This window comes from Phasianus colchicus, chromosome 3 (genome assembly GCF_987193195.1).
Source record: "Phasianus colchicus chromosome 3, bPhaCol1.hap1.1, whole genome shotgun sequence".
NCBI lineage: Eukaryota > Metazoa > Chordata > Aves > Galliformes > Phasianidae > Phasianus > Phasianus colchicus.
In genome coordinates, this window is record NC_143438.1 from 95164784 (window position 1) to 95185158 (window position 20375).

The 20375-nt window shown below is 58.5% G+C and overlaps 1 protein-coding gene across 3 annotated transcripts in view; it reads left to right on the forward strand.

Moving 5' to 3' along the window:
* The window catches only part of DGAT1 (diacylglycerol O-acyltransferase 1), a 46759-nt gene that overhangs the window by 19923 nt on the left and 6461 nt on the right, over positions 1–20375 (forward strand). For 2 of the 3 annotated variants that reach the window (XM_090138239.1, XM_090138241.1), the window contains exons 7-14: positions 3249–3392; positions 4641–4700; positions 6589–6692; positions 8877–8915; positions 9976–10017; positions 13098–13142; positions 13255–13367; positions 18764–18829. In XM_090138239.1, the coding sequence (XP_089994365.1) occupies positions 3249–3392; positions 4641–4700; positions 6589–6692; positions 8877–8915; positions 9976–10017; positions 13098–13142; positions 13255–13367; positions 18764–18829 (613 nt within the window). The remainder of the gene's footprint in view (positions 1–3248; positions 3393–4640; positions 4701–6588; positions 6693–8876; positions 8916–9975; positions 10018–13097; positions 13143–13254; positions 13368–18763; positions 18830–20375) is intronic. The other variant, XM_090138240.1, reaches the window with a different exon arrangement.

A 20375-nucleotide genomic window follows, 5' to 3' on the forward strand; every position in this document is an offset into this window, starting at 1 on the left:
GCGTTTATGGGGCTTTTATGGGGTATACGGGTTTTTTATGGAGTTCATGGGGCTCCTATGGGGGTTATGGGGTTTTTATAGGGTCTATGGGGTTCCTATGGGGTTTATGGGGTTTATGGGATTCCTATGGGGGTTATGGGGTTTTTATGGAGTTTATGGGGTTCCTATAGGGGTTATGGGGTTTTTATGGGGTTTGTGGGCTTCCTATGGGGGTTATGGGGTTTTTATGGGGTTTATGGGGTTCCTATGGGGGTTATGGGGGTTTTATGGGGATTTTATGGTGTTTGTGGGGTTCTTAGGGGGGCTTATGGGGTTTTTACGGGGTTTATGAGGTTTATGGGGTTCTTATGGGGGTTATGGGATTTTTATGGTGTTTGTGGGGTTTATGGGGTTCCTGTGGGGGTTATGGGGTTTTTATGGGGTTTGTGGGGTTTTTATGGGGTTTTTATGGGGTTTATGGGGTTTTTATGGGGTTTTATGGGAGCTTATGGGGCTTATTGGGTCTTTATGGGGTTTATGGGGCTTTATGGGGTCTTTATAGGGTTTATGGGGTTTTTATGGGGTTTTATGGTGTTTGTGGGGTTTATGGGGTTCCCATGGGGTTCCTATGGGGGGTTATGGGGTTTTATGGGGTTTATGGTTTTTTTTATGGGTGTTTATGGGGTTTACGGGGGTCTTATGGGGTTTTTATGGTTTTTTTGGGGGGGTCTTACGAGGTTCTTATGTGTTTTTTTACTGGGCTTTTCTGGATTGTATGGGTTTTTGGGGGGGTTATTGGGGTTTTTATGGGGTTTCAATGGGGTTTATGTGGTTTTTATGGGGATTTATGGGGTTTTTATAGGGTTTTTTATGCGGTCACCCCGGTGAGCCTTTATGGGGCTTTTTGGGGGGTTGGGGTTGGGGGGGGCCCCCCAGTGAGCCCTTATGGGGTTCTTTATGGGGTTGGGGAGTGGGGGGGGTTGTCACTCCAATGAGCCCTTATGGGGTTCTTTATGGGGTTGGGGGGGTCAGCCCCGGTGAGCTCTTATAGGATTTTTTATGGGGCCGGGGTGGGTCACCCCAGTGAGCCCTTATGGGGTTTTTTATGGGGTCGGGGGGGGTCACCCCAGTGGGGCCGGGGAGGGGTCACCCCAGTGAGCCCTTATGGGGTTTTTGACCCCCCATAACCCCCCCACGACCCCCCCGACTCCCCCATGCCCCCCATAACCTTCCCATAGACCCCCAATAACCCCTTATAGACCCCCCCATGACCCCCCCTGACCCCCTGTACTCCCCCCATAACCTTCCCCCCCGACCCCCATAGACCCCCCCCACGACCCCCCCCATGCCCCTCCATAACCCCCCAATTGACCCCCATAACCCCCCATAGACCCCCCAATAACACCCCATAGACCCCCCCACGACCCCCCCTGACCCCCCATACCCCCCATAACCTTCCCATAGACCCCCATAACCCCTCATAGACCCCCCCGACCCCCCCATGTCCCCCCATAACCCCCCCATTGACCCCCATAACCCCCCATTGACCCCATAACCCCCAGTAACCCCCCATAGACCCCCCCATAACCCCCATAGACCCCCCCAAGACCCCCCTGAGCCCCCATTCTCCCCCCATAACCTTCCCATAGACCCCCATAGAACCCCCCACGACCCCCCCATGTCCCCCCATAACCCCCCATTGACCCCCATAACCCCCCATAGACCCCAATAGCCCCCTATAGACCCCCCCCATAACCCCTCATAGACCCCCCACGACCCCCCCTGATTCCCTGTACCCCCCCATAACCCCTCCATTGACCCCCATAATTCCCCATAACCCCCCCATAGACCCCCAATAACCCCCCATAGACCCCCCATAGACCCCCCCCGACCCCCCAACCCACCATGTCCACCCATAACCCCCCCATAGACCCCTACAAGCCCCCGTAGACCCCCCATAGACGCCCATAACCCCCCCACGACCCCCCAACCCCCCCATGTCCCCCCATAACCCCCCCATTGACCCCATAACCCCCAATAACCCCCTATAGACCCCCCCATAACCCCCATAGACCCCCCCAAGACCCCCCTGACCCCCCATTCTCCCCCCATAACCTTCCCATAGACCCCCATAGACCCCCCCACGACCCCCCCGACCCACCCATGTCCCCCCATAACCCCCCATTGACCCCCATAACCCCCCAATAACCCCCCATAGACCCCCCCATAACCCCTCATAGACCCCCCACGACCCCCCCTGACTCCCTGTACCCCCCCATAACCCCCCATAGACCCCCATAACCCCCCCCACGACCCTCCCTGACCCCCCCATGTCCCCCCATAACCCCTCCATTGACCCCCATAATTCCCCATAACCCCTCCATAGACCCCCAATAACCCCCCATAGACCCCCCATAGACCCCCCCCCGACCCCCCAACCCACCATGTCCACCCATAACCCCCCCATAGACCCCTACAAGCCCCCATAGACCCCCCATAGACGCCCATAACCCCCCCACGACCCCCCAACCCCCCCATGTCCCCCCATAACCCCCCCATTGACCCCATAACCCCCAATAACCCCCTATAGACCCTCCCATAACCCCCATAGACCCCCCCAAGACCCCCCTGACCCCCCATTCTCCCCCCATAACCTTCCCATAGACCCCCATAGACCCCCCCACGACCCCCCCGACCCACCCATGTCCCCCCATAACCCCCCATTGACCCCCATAACCCCCCATAACCCCCCATAACCCCCCAATAACCCCCCATAGAGCCCCCATAACCCCCTCATAGACCCCCCCACGACCCCTCATGCCCCCCCATATCTCCCCATAACCTTCCCTTAGACCCCCATAGCCCCCCCAACGACCCCCCCACGACCCCCCCGTGCCCCCCCATAGCCCCCCATAGCCCCCCATAGACCCCCATAGAACCCCATAGACTCCCCCCATAGACCCCCCATAACCCCCCATAGACCCCTCCGAGCCCCCCATGCCCCCCCATAACCCCCCCATAGACTCCCATAACCCCCCATAAACCCCCATAGACCCCCCCACGACCTCCCCTGACCCCCCCATGCCCCCCCATAACCCCCCCATAGACTCCCATAACCCCCATAACCCCCTATATGTGCCCCCCCATAACCCCCCATAGATCCCCCATAACCCCCCATAACCCCCAATAACCCCCCATAGACCCCCCCATAACCCCCCATAGACCCCCCCCACGACCCCCTCCTGACCCCCCCGTGTCCCCCCCCCCAGTGGGTTCAGTTCTGGCCCTGGCTGCGCACACGGTGCTGTTCCTCAAACTCTTCTCTTTCCACGACGTCAACAAATGGTGCCGGGAGAGGAGGGGGCGGCGGGGGGGGGCAGGAAGAGACAGGGCGACCCCCCCCCAAAATACCGGTATGGGATAAAGGAGGGGATGGGGGGGGGGGTAACAAATCAATATGGGGGGGGGGGGGGCTCCCAAATCCCTATGGGGGGGGGAGGGGGCACCTTTTTGGGGGGGGGGGGCACTTGTGGGGGGGGAGGGAGCCAGAAATCATGGGAGGGGGGCACATGTATGGGAGGGGGGTCCCAGTGGGGGATGAAATTGGGGGGGGGGCTCCCAAATCCCTATGGGGGGGGCATTTTTGGGGGGGAATCCCAGTGGGGGGGGGGGCATTTGTGGGGGGGGGGCAGAGGGAGCCAGAAATCATGGGAGGGGGGCGCATGTATGGGGGGGGGTTCAGTTGTGGGGCAGGGGAGGCACTTATGGGGCTGAGAGTTCAGTTATGGGGCAGATGGGGGCATTTATGGGGCAGATGGGGACACTTATGGGGCTGGGGGTTCAGTTATGGGGTAGGTGAGGCACTTATGGGGCAAATGGGGGCACTTATGGGGCTGGGGAGGCACTTATGGGGGGGCACTTATGGGGCAGATGGGGACACTTATGGGGCAGGAGGGCGCTTACGGGGCTGGGGGTTCAGTTATGGGGCAGGGGAGGCACTTATGGGGCTGGGAATTCAGTTATGGGGCAGATAGGGGCAGTTATGGGGCTGAGAGTTCAGTTATGGGGCTGTGGGGGCACTTATGGGGCTAGGGAGGAATTTATGGAGTGGGGGGGCACTTATGGGGCAGACAGGAGCACTTATGGGGCAAGAGGGCACTTATGGGGCTGTGGGGGCATTTACGGGGCTGGGGGTTCAGTTATGGGGCACTTATGGGGCTGGGGAGGAATTTGTGGGCGTCACTTATGGGGCAGACAGGGGCACTTAGGGGGATGAGAGGCACTTATGGGAGGGCACTTATGGGGCTGGGGAAGCACTTATGGGTCTGGGGGTTCAGTTATGGGGCAGAGGAGGCACTTATGGGGCTGGGGGTTCAATTATGGGGCAGGGGAGGCACTTATGGGGTTGAGAGTTCAGTTATGGGGTAGATGGGGGCACTTATGGGGCTGGGGGTTCGGTTATGGGTCAGGGAGGCCCTTATGGGGCTGGGGGTTCAGTTATGGGGCAGGGGAGGCACTTATGGGGCAGAGGGGGCACTTATGGGGCTGGGGGTTCGGTTATGGGGCAGGGGGGCCCTTATGGGGCTGGGGGTTCAGTTATGGGGCAGGGGGGCACTTATGGGGCTGTGCCGCCCCATAGATTTCCTCCCCCCCCCATACAGGAGCCAATGGCGATGTGGGGCGGGCAGCCGTGGTTTACCCCGAGAACCTCACCTATGGAGGTGGGTGACCTCTGACCTCTGACCTTTGACCCCCCGACCCCTTATAAAAGAGTGATTACAGGATTCGGGGTCATTGACCCCTGACCTCTGACCCTTCCCCGCCCCATAGATTTGGGGTCACGTGGTTTGCGGTCACTGACCTCTGACCCCTGACCCCTGCCTGCCCCTTAGAGGGGTGGTATTAGGTTTTGGGGTCACTGACCGTTGACCTTTGACCTCCCCTGCCCCATAGGGGGTCTGCTGTATGGTTTGGGGTCATTGAACTCTGACTCCTCCCAGCCCCATAGATTTGGGGTTATATGGAGGGGGGTCCATCACCTTTGACCTCTGACCCATGACCTTTGACCCCTGGGGCTGTCCTACTTCCTGCTGACTCCCATGCTATGGTGGTTATAGCAGTTGGGGTCATTGACCTTTGACCTCTCACCTCCCCAGCCCCATAGATTTGACGTTACAGGGTTTGAGGCCACTGACCTTTCCGCCATTGACCTCTGACCTTTGACCCCCAAGGCTGTATTACTTCCTGCTGGCCCCCACGCTGCAATGGCTGTAGGGCTTGGAGTCCCTGACCTTTGCCCTCTGACCCCTTTGTCCTCTGACCTTTGACCCCTTGGGCCGTCTTACTTCTTGCTGGCCTGCTATAGGGGTTGGTAACACTGACCTTTGATCTCTGACCTCCCCTGCCCCATAGATTTGGGATTATAGGGTGTGGGGTCACCCCCAGACCTTTGCCCTATGACCCCTGACCTTTGAACCCCAGGGCTGTCCTACTTCCTGCTGGCCTCCATGCTGCGATGGCTGTCGTGCTTGGTGTTACTGACCTTTGACCTCTGACCTCCCCTGCCCCATAGATTTGTGGTTATAGGGAGTGTGGTCCCTGACCTTTGCCCTCTGGCCCCTTTGCTCTCTGACCTTTGACAAGTTGGGCTGTCTTACTTCTTGCTGGCCTGCACTCTGTGATGGATATAGGGGTTGGTAACACCGACCTTTGACCTCTGACCTCCCCTACCCCATAGATTTGGGGTTATAGTGAGTGTCCTTTGACCTCCGACCCTTTGTCCTCTGATCTTTGACCCCTAGGGCAGTATTACTTCCTGCTGGCCCCCAGGCTGCGATGCCTACAGGGCTTGGGATCACTGATCTCTGACCCCAATGTGCCCCGTAGATTCGAGGTTATGGGGTTTGAGGTCACTGACCTTTCCCCCATTGACCTCTGACCTTTGACCCCTAGGGCTGTATTACTTCTTGCTGGAGCCCACGCTGCAATGGCTATAGGGCTTGGGGTCACTGACCTTTGATTTCTGACCCCTCCCTGCCCCATAGATTTGGGGTTTCAGTGAGTGGGGTCCCTGACCTTTGCCCTCTGACCCCTTTGACCTTCGACCCCTTGGGATGCCTTACTTCCTGCTGGCCCGTGCTCTGCGATGGCTATAGGGGTTGGTAAGGCTGACCTTTGACCTCTGACCTCCCCTGCCCATAGTTTTGCTGGCATAGGGATTGTGGTCCTTGACCTTTGCCCCAATTGACCTGTGACCCCTGACCTTTGACCTCAGACCTTGACCTCTGACCCCTAGGGCTGTCCTACTTCCTGCTGTGTCCCACGCTGCAATGCCTATAGGGCTTGGGGTCACTGACCTTTGACCTCTGATCTCTGCTGCCCCATAGATTTGGGGTTATAGGGAGTGGGGTCCCTGACTTTTGACCTCTGGCCCTTTGCCCTCTGACCTTTGACCCCTTGGGCCGTATTACTTCCTGCTGGCCCCCAGGCTGCGATGGCTGTAGGGCTTGGGATCACTGACCTCTGACCCCAATCTGCCCCATAGATTTGGGATTATTGGGTTTGGGGTCGCTGACCTTTACCCTGTGACCCCTGACCTTTGACCCCCAGGGCTGTACTACTTCCTGCTGGCCCCCACGCTGTGCTATGAGCTGCAGTTCCCGCGCTCCCCCCGCATCCGGAAGCGATTCCTGCTGCGGCGCCTCTGCGAGATGGTGGGGGGGGGGGGGGCAGAAATGGGGGGGGTGGCAAAATAGGGGAGGGGGGGCAACAAATCGGAGGGGGGCAAAAATGGGGGAGGGGGGGGCAACAAATGGGGGGGGCAAAAATGAGGGGGTCCCACTTTATGGGGTCTGGGGGGGCTCTTTTCGGGGGGTCCCTCTTTATGGGATCGTTGGGTGGGGGGGTTTTGGGGGGGGTCCCATTTTATGGGGTTATGGGGGGGGACTTCTTTTTTTTTGGGGGGGGGTCCATTTTATGGGGTCGTGGGGGAGTCAGGGGGGGCTTTTTTGGCAGGGGGGATCCGACTTTATGTGATCATTGGGGGGGTTTCAGGGGGGTCCCACTTTATGGGGTTATGGGGGGGGCTTTTTTGGAGGGGGAGTCCCACTTTATGGGGTCATGATGGGGGGGGCTCAGGGGGGCTTTTTTGGAGGGGGGGGCCCACTCTATGGGGTCAGGGGGGACTTTTTTGGGGGGGGTCCCACTTTATGGGGTCTTTGGGGGGGGGTCCCACTCTATGGGGTCATTGGAGGACTTTTGGGGGGGGGGTTCCATTTTATAGGGTCATGACGGGGGGCACAGGGGGGGCTTTTTGTAGGGGGGTCCCAATTTATGGGGTCTTTGGGACGGGGGTCCCACTTTATAGGGTTATGGGGGGGCTCTTTTTGGGGGGGTCCCACTTTATTGGGTCTTTGGGGGGGGGGTCCCACTCTATGGGGTCATTGGGTGGGGGCTTTGGGGGGGTCCCATTTTATGGGGTCTTTGGGGGGGTTTGGGGGGTGTTTGGAGGGGTGTCCCACTCTATGCGGTTTTTGGGTGGGGGCGGTTTGGGGGGGTCCCATTTTATGGGGTCATGGGGGGGCTTTTTTTGGGGGGGGGTCCCAGTTTGTGGGGTCTTTGGGGGGGGTCCCACTCTATGGGGTCATTGGGGGACTTTTGTGGGGGGGTTTCCATTTTATGGGGTCATGATGGGGGGCACAGGGGGGGCTTTTTTGGAGGGGGGTCCCAATTTATGGGGTCGTTGGGAGGGGGGCATTGGGGGGGTCCCATTTTATGGGGTCATGGGGGGGGTCTTTTGGGGGGGGAGGTCCCATTTTATGGGGTCGTGGGGAGTCTTTTTTTGGAGGGGGGGTCCCAATTTATGGGGTCTTTGGGGGGGGTCCCACTTTATGGGGTTGTTGGGTGGGGGGCTTTTGGGGGTGTCCCATTTTATGGAGTTATGGGGGGGCTTTTTGGGGGGGTGTCCCACTCTATGGGGTCTGGGGGGGGGGGGGTCCCACTTTATGGGGTCTTTGGGGGGGTTTCACTCTATGGGGTCATTGGAGGACTTTTGGGGGGGGTTTCCATTTTATGGGGTCATGATGGGGGGCACAGGGGGGGTTTTTTTGGAGGGGGGTCCCAATTTATGGGGTTGTTGGGTGGGGGGTGTTTTGGGGGGTCCCATTTTATGGGGTTATTGGGGGGCTTTTTCTGGGGGGGTCCCACTTTATGGGGTCCTTGGGGGGGGGTCCCACTCTATGGGGTTTTTGGGTAGGGGGGTTTGGGGGGGTCCCATTTTATGGGGTCATGATGGGGGGCTTTTTTTGGGGAGGGGGGTCCCAGTTTGTGGGGTCTTTGGGGGGGGGGTCCCACTCTATGGGGTCGTTGGGGGACTTTTTTTGGGGGGGGGTCCATTTTATGGGGTCGTTGGGGGAGTTTCACTCTATGGGATCATTGGAGGACTTTTGGGGGGGGGTTTCCATTTTATGGGGTCATGATGGGGGCCACAGGGGGGGCTTTTTTGGAGGGGGGTCCCAATTTATGGGGTCGTTGGGAGGGGGGTCCCACTTTATGGGGTTATGGGGGGGCTCTTTTGGGGGGGGTCCCACTTTATGGGGTCTTTGGGGGGGGGGTCCCACTTTATGGTGTTGGTTGGGGGGTTTTTGGGGGGTCCCACTTTATGGGGTCGATGGGCTTTTTTGGGGGCGTCCCATTTTATGGGGTCATGGGGGGGCTTTTTTTGGGGGGGGGGTTCCATTCTATGGGGTCATGGGAGGTTTGGGGGGGTCCCATTTTATGGGGTCAGGGGGCTTTTTTGGGGGGGTTCCCCCTTTATGGAGTCTGTTGGATCTTTGGGGTCTCCCAATTTGTGGGGGTCCCCTTTAATTTCCCCCCCCCCCCCCAAATTTCTCCCCCAGCTCTTCTTAATCCAGCTGCTGGTGGGGCTGATCCAGCAGGTAAGTGCTGACCCCCCCCTTTTTCCTGCCCCCCCCCCCAAAAAAAGTGGGTCTGAACCCCATAGAACCGAAAGTGAGGATGGGGGGGGGGGGGTCCCACTTTATGGGGTCGTTGGGGGGGGGTTGGGGGGGAGGGGGCATTTTATGGGGTCATGAGAGGGCTTTTTTGGGGGGGGGGGGTCCCACTTTATGGGATCTTTGGGGGGGTCCCAATTTATGGGGTCATTGGGGGGGGGCTGGGGGGGGTCCCATTTTATGGAGTTATGGGGGGGCTTTATTTGGGGGGGGGGGTCCCAATTTGTGGGGTCGAGGGGGACTTTTCTTTGGGGGGGTCCCACTTTATGGGATCTTTAGGGGGGGGTCCGACTTCATGGGGTCGTTAGTGGGGGGGTTTTGGGGAGGGGGTCCCATTTTATGAGGTCATGATGGGGGGGGACAGGGAGGGCTTTTCTGGAGGGGGGGGGGGGTTTTGGAGGGGTCCCACTTCATGTGGTCTTTGTGGGGGGGTCCGACTTCATGGGGTCTGGGGGGGCTTCTTTTGGGGGAGGGTCTCACTATATGGGGTCATTGGGTGGGGGAGGGTTTGGGGGGGTCCCATTTTATGGGGTCATGATGGGGGGGGCACAGGGGGGACTTTTTTTAGGGGGGGCTCCCACTTTATGGGGTCTTGGGGAGGGAGGGTTGGGGGGGGTCCCATTTTATGGGGTTATTGGGGGCCTTTTTTTGGAGGGGGGGTCCAACTTTCTGGGATCTTTGGGGGGGGTCCCACTTTATGGGGTTGTTGGGTGGGGGGGTTTTGGGGGGCTCCCATTTTATGGGGTTATTGGGGGGCTTTTTTTAGGGGGGGTCCCACTTTATGGGGTCTTTGGGTGGGAGAGTTTTGGGGGGTCCCACTTTATGGGGTCTTTGGGGGGGGCTCCCAACTTTATGGGGTCGTTGGGTGGGGGGGTTTGGTGGTCCCACTTTATGGGGTTATGGGGGGGGCTTTTTTTGGGGGGGGTCCCAGTTTTATTGTTATTCTTATTAATTGGGGGGGGTCTCTCCCCATTCCCCATTGCAGTGGATGGTGCCCACAATTCAGAACTCCATGAAACCGTTCCGGGTGAGAGATGCCCCCCCCCTCCCCCCCCCCATCCCAAAATAAAACACCCCCCCCCCCTCAGTGTGACCCTGGGAGTCTATGGGTGCCCCCCCCAAAAAAAAAAAACCCCAACCCCCCCTTAAATCCATCCCCCCACACCCCCTTGAATTCCCCTGAAGGTCTATGGGTGCCACATCTGTGCCCCCCCCCCCCCAAAATGCAGCCCCCCCCCCCCCCACGAATGAACGCCCCCCCCCTCACACACAGTGACCCTGCAGGTTTATGGGTGCCCCCTCTGCCCCCCCCTCCCCAAAAGCCCCCCCAACCCCCTGTAAAACCACCCCCCCCCCTTTGAATTCCCCTGCAGGTCTATGGATGCCACATCTGTGCCCCCCCCCAAAATGCAGCCCCCCACCCCATGAATGAACCCCCCCCCCCCTCCCACTGACCCTGTGGCTCTATGGGTGCCCCCTCTGTCCCCCCCCTCCCCAAAAACCCTCCAGCCCCCCCTTAAACCATCCCCCCCCCCCTTAATTCCCCTGCAGGTCTATGTGTGCCACATCTGTGCCCCCCCCCCCCAAAATACAACAGCCCCCCCCATGAATGAACAGCCCCCCCCCTAAACAGTGACCCCGTGGTTCTATGGGTGCCCCCTCTGTCCCCCCCCCTCCAAAAACTCCACCAACCCCCCCTTAAAACCATCCCCCCCCCTTGAATTCCCCTGCAGGTCTATGGGTGCCACATCTGTGCCCCCCCCACCCCAAAATATAACAGCCCCCCCGTGCATGAATGAACCCCCCCCCCCCCACTGACCCTGTGGTTCTATGGGTGCCCCCTCTGCCCCCCCCTCCCCAAAAGCCCCCCCAAACCCCCTGTAAAACCATCCCCCCCACTTGAATTCCCCTGGCGGTCTATGGATGCCACATCTGTGCCCCCCCCCAAAATGCAGCCCCCCACCCCATGAATGAACCCCCCCCCCCCAGTGTCCCTGTGGCTCTATGGGTGCCCCCTCTGCCCCCCCCCTCCCCAAAACCACCCCCCAATCCCCCCCTTAAAACCTAAAACCAACCCCCCCCCCCATAATTCCCCTGCAGGTCTATGGGTGCCACATCTGCGCCCCCCCCCACCCCAAAATACAACAGCCCCCACCACCCCCCGCCCCATGAAAGAATGCCCCCCCCCCCACAGTGACCCTGGAGATCTATGGCTTCTCCTCCTGTCCCCCCCCTCCCCAAAAAGCCCCCCAGCCCATCCGCCCCCCTTGAATTCCCCTGGACGATATGGATGCTACATCTGTGCCCCCCCCCCCCCAAAATGCAGCCCCCCCCACGAATAAATGCCCCCCCCCCTCACACACAGTGACCCTGTGATTCTATGGGTGCCCCCTCTGCCCCCCCCTCCCCAAACCCCCCCAACCCCCCCTTAAATCCACCCCCCCCCCCCTTGAATTCCCCTGCAGGTCTATGGATGCCACATCTGTGCCCCCCCCCAAAATGCAGCCCCCCACCCCATGAATGAACCCCCCCCCCCCCACTGACCCTGTGGCTCTATGGGTGCCCCCTCTGCCCCCCCCCCCCCCAAAAGCCCCCCCCAAACCCCCTTAAATCCACCCCCCCCCCTTTGAATTCCCCTGGCGGTCTATGGGTGCCACATCTGTGCCCCCCCCTCCCAAAATGCAGCCCCCCCCCCCATGAATGAACCCCCCCCCCCCCAGTGTCCCTGTGGTTCTATGGGTGCCCCCTCTGCCCCCCCCCCCTCCCCAAAACCACCCCCCAATCCCCCCCTTAAAACCTAAAACCAACCCCCCCCCCCATAATTCCCCTGCAGGTCTATGGGTGCCACATCTGCGCCCCCCCCCACCCCAAAATACAACAGCCCCCACCACCCCCCCCCCCATGAAAGAATGCCCCCCCCCCCCACAGTGACCCTGGAGATCTATGGCTTCTCCTCCTGTCCCCCCCCTCCCCAAAAAGCCCCCCAGCCCATCCGCCCCCCTTGAATTCCCCTGGACGATATGGATGCCACATCTGTGCCCCCCCTCCCCCCAAAATGCAGCCCCCCCATGAATGAATGCCCCCCCCACAGTGACCCTGCAGGTTTATGGGTGCCCCCTCTGCCCCCCCCCTCCCCAAAAGCCCCCCCAAACCCCCTTAAATCCACCCCCCCCCCTTTGAATTCCCCTGCAGGTCTATGGGTGCCACATCTGTGCCCCCCCCTCCCAAAATATAACAGCCCCCCCCCCCCCCCACGAATGAATGCCCCCCCCAGCAGTGACCCTGTGGTTCTATGGGTGCCCCCTCTGCCCCCCCCTCCCCAAAAGGCCCCCCAACCCGCCATAAAACCACCCCCCCCCCCTTTGAATTCCCCTGGTGGTCTATGGGTGCCACTTTTGTGCCCCCCCCCAAAATGCAGCCCCCCCCATAAATTAACCCCCCCCCCAGTGACCTTGTGGCTCTATGGGTGCCCCCTGTGCCCCCCCCCTCCCCAAAAACCACCCCCCAACCCCCCCCCTTAAAACCTAAAACCAGCCCCCCCCCCCCCCCGCATAATTCCCCTGCAGGTCTATGGGTGCCACATCGGTGCCCCCCCTCCCAAAATATAACAGCCCCCCCCCCCCCACGAATGAATGCCCCCCCCAGCAGTGACCCTGTGGTTCTATGGGTGCCCCCTCTGACCCCCCCTCCCCAAAAACCCCCCAAATCCCCCTTAAATCCATCCCCCCCCCCCTTAATTCCCCTGGAGGTCTATGGGTGCCACATCTGTCCCCCCCCACAAAATGCAGCCCTCCCCCATGAATTAACCCCCCCACACACAGTGACCCTGTGGTTCTATGGGTGCCCCCTGTGCCCCCCCCCCTCCCCAAAAACCACCCCCCCAAACTCCCCCTTAAAACCTAAAACCAGCCCCCCCCCACCAAAATTCCCCTTGGCTTCTATGGGCGCCACATCTGCCCCCCCCCCCAAATCCCCCCCAGACCACCCCCCAAAACACCCCCCCACCCAAAACCAGACTGTTTCCCCCCAGTAGTGCCCCTGGGGGGGGGCCGGGGGGGGATTCTATGGGTGCCCCCCCAAAAAAAATTTACCACCCCCCCCCGACAGGACATGGACTACTCACGCATCATTGAGCGCTTGCTGAAGCTGGCTGTGAGTCCCCCCCATTTCCCCACCCCCCACCCCCCAAAAAAAACCACTTTTGGGGACCCCCCCCTCCTATTTTTGCGGCCCCCCCCCTCAATTTCTGTGCCCCCCCCCCCAGGTTCCCAACCACCTCATCTGGCTCATCTTCTTCTATTGGTTTTTCCACTCCTGCCTCAACGTGGTGGCCGAGGTGCTGCGCTTTGGGGACCGCGAGTTCTACAGGGACTGGTGGTGAGTTGGGGGGGGCACGAAGGGGGGGGGGCACCCGGTGGCACCCAGAGACCCCCCAGTGTCACCCAGTGTCACCCAGTGGCACCCATAACCCCCCCAGTGTCACCCAGCATCCCTAAATGTGATTTAGGGGGCTGAGGGGGGGACTGGGAGTTCTACTGGGATTAATGGGGAGTTGGGGGGGGGGGGGGCACCAATGGGGGGGGCACCCAGTGACACCCAGAGACCCCCCAGTGTCACCCAGTGTCACCCAGTGTCACCCATAACCCCCCCACTGTTACCCAGCGTCCCTAAATGTGAGTGGGATCAGGCAGGGATTCACTCTGGGGACTGGGAATCCTATTGGGATTAATGGGGAGTTGGGGGGGCACGAGTGGGAGGGGGGCACCCAGTGGCACCCAGAGACCCCCCAGTGTCACCCAGTGTCACCCAGTGTCACCCATAAGCCCCAGTGTCACCCAGGGTCCCTAAATGTGAGTAGGGACAGGCAGGGATCCACTTTGGGGGCTGGGAGTTCTACTGGGATTAATGGGGAGATGGGGGGGGCACGAGTGGGAGGGGGGCACCCAGTGGCACCCAGAGACCCCCCCGTGTCACCCAGTGTCACCCAGTGGCACCCATAACCCCCCCAGTATCACCCAGCATCCCTAAATGTGATTTAGGGGGCTGAGGGGGGGACTGGGAGTTCTACTGGGATTAATGGGGAGTTGGGGGGGGGGGGCACCAATGGGGGGGGGCACCCGGTGACACCCAGAGACCCCCCAGTGTCACCCAGTGTCACCCAGTGTCATCCATAACCCCCCCAGTGTCACCCAGCATCCCTAAATGTGAGCGGGAACAGGCAGGGATTCACTCTGGGGACTGGGAATCCTATTGGGATTAATGGGGAGTTGGGGGGGCACGAGTGGGAGGGGGGCACCCAGTGGCACCCAGAGACCCCCCCATGTCACCCAGTGTCACCCAGTGTCACCCATAAGCCCCCCAGTGTCACCCAGCATCCCTAAATGTGAGTGGGAACAGGCAGGGATTCACTCTGGGGACTGGGAATCCTATTGGGATTAATGGGGAGCTGGGGGGGGCACGAGTGGGAGGGGGGCACCCGGTGGCACCCAGAGACCCCCCAGTGTCACCCAGTGTCACCCAGTGTCACCCATAACCCCCCCAGTGTCACCCAGGGTCCCTAAATGTGAGTGGGGGCAGGCAGGGATCCACTCTGGGGGCTGGGAGTCCTATTGGGATTAATGGGGAGCTGGGGGGGGCACGAGTGGGGGGGGGGGCACCCAGTGGCACCCAGAGACCCCCCCGTGTCACCCAGTGGCACCCAGTGTCACCCAGTGTCACCCATAACCCCCCCAGTATCACCCAGCATCACTAAATGTGACTTAGGGGGCTGAGGGGGGGACTGGGAGTTCTACTGGGATTAATGGGGAGTTGGGGGGGCACGAGTGTGGGGGGGGGGCACCCAGTGGCACCCAGAGACCCCCCCGTGTCACCCAGTGTCACCCAGTGTCACCCATAACCCCCCCAGTGTCACCCAGCATCCCTAAATGTGACTTAGGGGGCTGAGGGGGGGACTGGGAGTTCTACTGGGATTAATGGGGAGTTGGGGGGGAGGGGGCACAAGTGGGGGTGGGGCACTGATCCCATATCTATGGGGTGGGGACTATGGGGGGTCCCTCATTGACCCTATATCTATGGGGTGGGGGTTATGGGGGGTCCCTCATTGACCCCATATCTATGGGGTGGTTATGGGGTTTCCTTGGCTGCCCCCATATCTATGGGGTGGAGGTTAAGGGGTCTCTCATTGACCCCATATCTGTGGGGTGGGGGTTATGGGAGTCTCATTGACCCCATATTTATAGGGTGGTTATGGGGTTTCCTTGGCTGCCCCCATATCTATGGGGTGGTTATGGGGTGTCCCTCATTGACCCCATATCTATGGGGTGGTTATGGGGGGGGGCCTCAGTGACCCCATATCGATGGGGTCGTAGTTATAGGGGATCCCTCATTGACCCCATATCTATGGGGTGGGTGTTGTGCGGTCTCTAAGTGTCCCCATATCTATGGGGTGGCTATGGGGTTCTCTCATTGACCCCATATCTATGGGGTGGGGGTTATGGGGGGTCTCTCAGTGTCCCCATATCTATGGGGTGGTTATGGGGTTTCCTTGGCTGCCCCCATATCTATGGGGTGGAGGTTAAGGGGTCTCTCATTGACCCCATATCTGTGGGGTGGGGGTTATGGGAGTCTCATTGACCCCATATTTATAGGGTGGTTATGGGGTTTCCTTGGCTGCCCCCATATCTATGGGGTGGTTATGGGGGGGGGCCTCAGTGACCCCATATCGATGGGGTCGTAGTTATAGGGGATCCCTCATTGACCCCATATCTATGGGGTGGGTGTTGTGCGGTCTCTAAGTGTCCCCATATCTATGGGGTGGCTATGGGGTTCTCTCATTGACCCCATATCTATGGGATGGGGGTTATGGGGTCTCTCACTGACCCCATACCTATGGGGTGGTTATGGGGTTTCCTTGGCTGCCCCCATATCTATGGGGTGGGGGTTATGTGGTCTCTAAGTGTCCCCATATCTATGGGGTGGTTATGGGGTTTCCTTTGCTGACCCCACATCTATGGGGTGGGGGTTTTGAGGTGTCCCTCATTGACCCCATATGTATGGGGTGTGAGTTTTGGGGTCTCTCATTGACCCCATATTTATGGGGTGGTGGTTATGGGGTGTCCTTCAGTGCCCCCATATCTATGGGGTGGCTATGGGTGTTCCCTCAGTGACCCCACATTTATAGGGTGGGGGTTATGGAGGTCCCTCAGCATCTGCATATCTATGGGGTGGTTATGGGTGTCCCTCATTGACCCCATATCTATGGGGTGGTTATGGGTGTCCCTCATTGACCCCATATCTATGGGGTGGTTATGGGTTTCTCTCATTGACCCCATATCTATGGGGTGGTTATGGGTTTTTTTTTGCTGCCCCCATATCTATGGGGTGGGGGTTATGGGGTGTCCCTCAGTGTCCCCGTATCTATGGGGTGGTTATCAGGGGTTTCCTTGGCTGCCCCCATATCTATGGGGTGGGGGTTGTGGGGTGTCCCTCATTGACCCCGTATCTGTGGGGTGGGGGTTGTGGGTTCTCTAAGTGTCCCCATATCTATGGGGTGGTTATGGGGTTTCCTTGGCTGCCCCCATATCTATAGGGTGGGGGTTATGGGGTCCCTCAGTGTCTCCATATGTATGGGGTGGTTATGGGGGTCCCTCACTGATCCTATATCTATGGGGTGGCTGTGGGGGGTCCCTCAGTGATCCCATATTTATAGGGTGGGGGTTATAGGGCTCCCTCAGTGTCCCCATATGTATGGGGTGGATATGGGGTTTCCTTCACTGCCCCATATCTATGGGGTGGGAGTTATGGAGTTCTCTCACTGACCCCATATGTATGGGGTGGGAGTTATGGGGTCCCTCAGTGTCCCATATCTATGGGGTCGTGGTTTTTGAGGTGCCCCTCATTGACCCCATATCTATGGGGTGGTTATCAGGGGGTCCTTTGCTGTCCCCATATCTATGGGGTGGGGGCTATGGGGTCCCTCAGTGTCCCCATATCTATGGGGTGGGGGTTTTGAGGTGTCCCTCATTGACCCCATATCTATGGGGTGGGAGTTATGGGGTCTCTAAGTGTCCCCATATCTATGGGGTGGTTATGGGGTTTCTTTGGCTGCCCCCATATGTATGGGGTGGGAGTTATGGGGTCCCTCAGTGTCCCCATATCTATGGGGTGGTTATGGGGTTTCCTTGGCTGACCCCATATCTATGGGGTGGGAGTTATGGGGTCTCTCAGTGTCCCCATATCTATGGGGTTGTGGTTTTTGAGGTGCCCCTCATTGACCCCATATCTATGGGGTGGGGGTTTTGGGGTCTCTCATTGACCCCATATCTGTGGGGTGGGGGTTGTGGGTTCTCTAAGTGTCCCCATATCTATGGGGTGGTTATGGGGTTTCTTTGGCTGCCCCCATATGTATGGGGTGGGAGTTATGGGGTCCCTCAGTGTCCCCATATCTATGGGGTGGTTATGGGGTTTCCTTGGCTGCCCCCATATCTATGGGGTGGAGGTTAAGGGGTCTCTCATTGACCCCATATCTGTGGGGTGGGGGTTATGGGAGTCTCATTGACCCCATATTTATAGGGTGGTTATGGGGTTTCCTTGGCTGCCCCCATATCTATGGGGTGGTTATGGGGGGGGGCCTCAGTGACCCCATATCGATGGGGTCGTAGTTATAGGGGATCCCTCATTGACCCCATATCTATGGGGTGGGTGTTGTGCGGTCTCTAAGTGTCCCCATATCTATGGGGTGGCTATGGGGTTCTCTCATTGACCCCATATCTATGGGATGGGGGTTATGGGGTCTCTCACTGACCCCATACCTATGGGGTGGTTATGGGGTTTCCTTGGCTGCCCCCATATCTATGGGGTGGGGGTTATGTGGTCTCTAAGTGTCCCCATATCTATGGGGTGGTTATGGGGTTTCCTTTGCTGACCCCACATCTATGGGGTGGGGGTTTTGAGGTGTCCCTCATTGACCCCATATGTATGGGGTGTGAGTTTTGGGGTCTCTCATTGACCCCATATTTATGGGGTGGTGGTTATGGGGTGTCCTTCAGTGCCCCCATATCTATGGGGTGGCTATGGGTGTTCCCTCAGTGACCCCACATTTATAGGGTGGGGGTTATGGAGGTCCCTCAGCATCTGCATATCTATGGGGTGGTTATGGGTGTCCCTCATTGACCCCATATCTATGGGGTGGTTATGGGTTTTTTTTTGCTGACTCCAAATCTATGGGGTGGGGGTTATGGGGTGTCCCTCAGTGTCCCCATATCTATGAGGTGGTTATCAGGGGTTTCCTTGGCTGCCCCCATATCTATGGGGTGGGGGTTGTGGGGTGTCCCTCATTGACCCCGTATCTGTGGGGTGGGGGTTGTGGGTTCTCTAAGTGTCCCCATATCTATGGGGTGGTTATGGGGTTTCCTTGGCTGCCCCCATATGTATGGGGTGGGAGTTATGGGGTCCCTCAGTGTCCCCATATCTATGGGGTGGTTATGGGGTTTCCTTGGCTGATCCCATATCTATGGGGTGGGGGTTTTGGGGTCCCTCAGTGTCCCCATATCTATGGGGTCATGGTTTTTGAGGTGCCCCTCATTGACCCCATATCTATGGGGTGGTTATGGGGTGCCCCTCATTGACCCCATATGTATGGGGTGGTTATGGGGTGCCCCTCATTGACCCCATATGTATGGGGTGGTTATGGGGTGCCCCTCACCGCCCCGTATGTTTGGGGTGCTGTTGTGGGGTTTTGTTTGCGATCCCACTTTTGTGGGGTTTCCCCGCAGGAACTCGGAGTCGGTGACGTATTTCTGGCAGAACTGGAACATCCCCGTGCACAAGTGGTGCCTCAGGTAACGCTGCTCACCAACACTGCAGTGTGTCGCACCAACACTGCCGTTGTGTTGCACCGACACTGCAGTGTGTCGCACCAACACTGCCGTCGTGTTACACCAACACTGCAGTGTGTCACACCAACACTGCCGCCGTGTCACACCAACACTGCAGTGTGTTGCACCAACACTGCAGTGTGTCACACCGACACTGCCGTCATGTTGCACCGACACTGCAGGTGTGTCACACCAACACTGCAGTGTGTCGCACCAACACTGCCATCGTGTTACACCAACACTGCCGTCGTGTTACACCAACAAGCACTGCCATCATGTTACAGCAACACTGCCGTCCTGTTGCACCAACACTGCCATCGTGTCACACCAACACTGCCGTTGTGTTGCACCAACAAGAACTGTAGTCGTGTGACACCAACACTGCCGTCGTGTTACACCAACAAGCACTGCAGTTGTGTCACACCAACAGTGCCGTCGTGTTACACCAACAAACACTGCCACCGTGTTGCACCAACACTGCCGTCGTGTTACACCAACGAACATGCAGCTGTGTTACACCAACACTACCGTAGTGTTATACCAACAAACACTGCAATCATGTTACACCAACATGGCAGTTGTGTTACACCAACAAACACTGCAGTCATGTTACACCAACACTGCCGTCGTGTTACACCAACACTGCAGATGTGTTATACCAACAAACACTGCCGTCGTGTTGCACCAACACTGCGGCTGTGTTACACCAGCACTGCCATCATGTTACACCAACACTGCAGTCATGTTACACCCACATGGCAGTTGTGTTACACCAACAAACACTGCAGTCATGTTGCGCCAACACTGCCGTCGTGTTGCACCAACATCACTGCAGTCGTGTCACACCAACACTGCCGTCGTGTTACACCAACAAACACTGCCACCGTGTTGCACCAACACTACCGTAGTGTTCTACCAACAAACACTGCCGTCGTGTTACACCAACATGGCAGTTGTGTTACACCAACAAACACTGCAGTCATGTTGCACCAACACTGCCATCATGTTACACCAACACTGCAGTCGTGTTACACCAACATGGCAGTTGTGTTCCACCAACAAACACTGCCGTCGTGTTACACCAGCACTGCCGTCACGTTACACCAACAGTGCCGTTTTGTTACACCAACATAGCAGTTGTGTAACACCAACAAACACTGCAGTCGTGTTCCACCAACACTGCCGTCGTGTTACTCCAACAGTGCCGTTGTGTTGCACCAACAGTGGCGTCATGTTGCACCAACACTGCCGCCGTGTTGCAGCAACAATGCCACCATGTTGCACCAATGCTGCAGTTGTGTTACACCAACAAACGCTGCAGTCCTGTTACACCAACACTGCAGTCATGTTACATCAACAGACACTGCCGTTGTGTTGCACCAACATGGCAGTTGTGCTACACCAACACTGCAGTCGTGTTACACCAACACTGCCGTCATGTTGCACCAACATGGCAGTTGTGGTACACCAACAAACACTGCCGTCGTGTTACACCAACACTGCCGTCGTG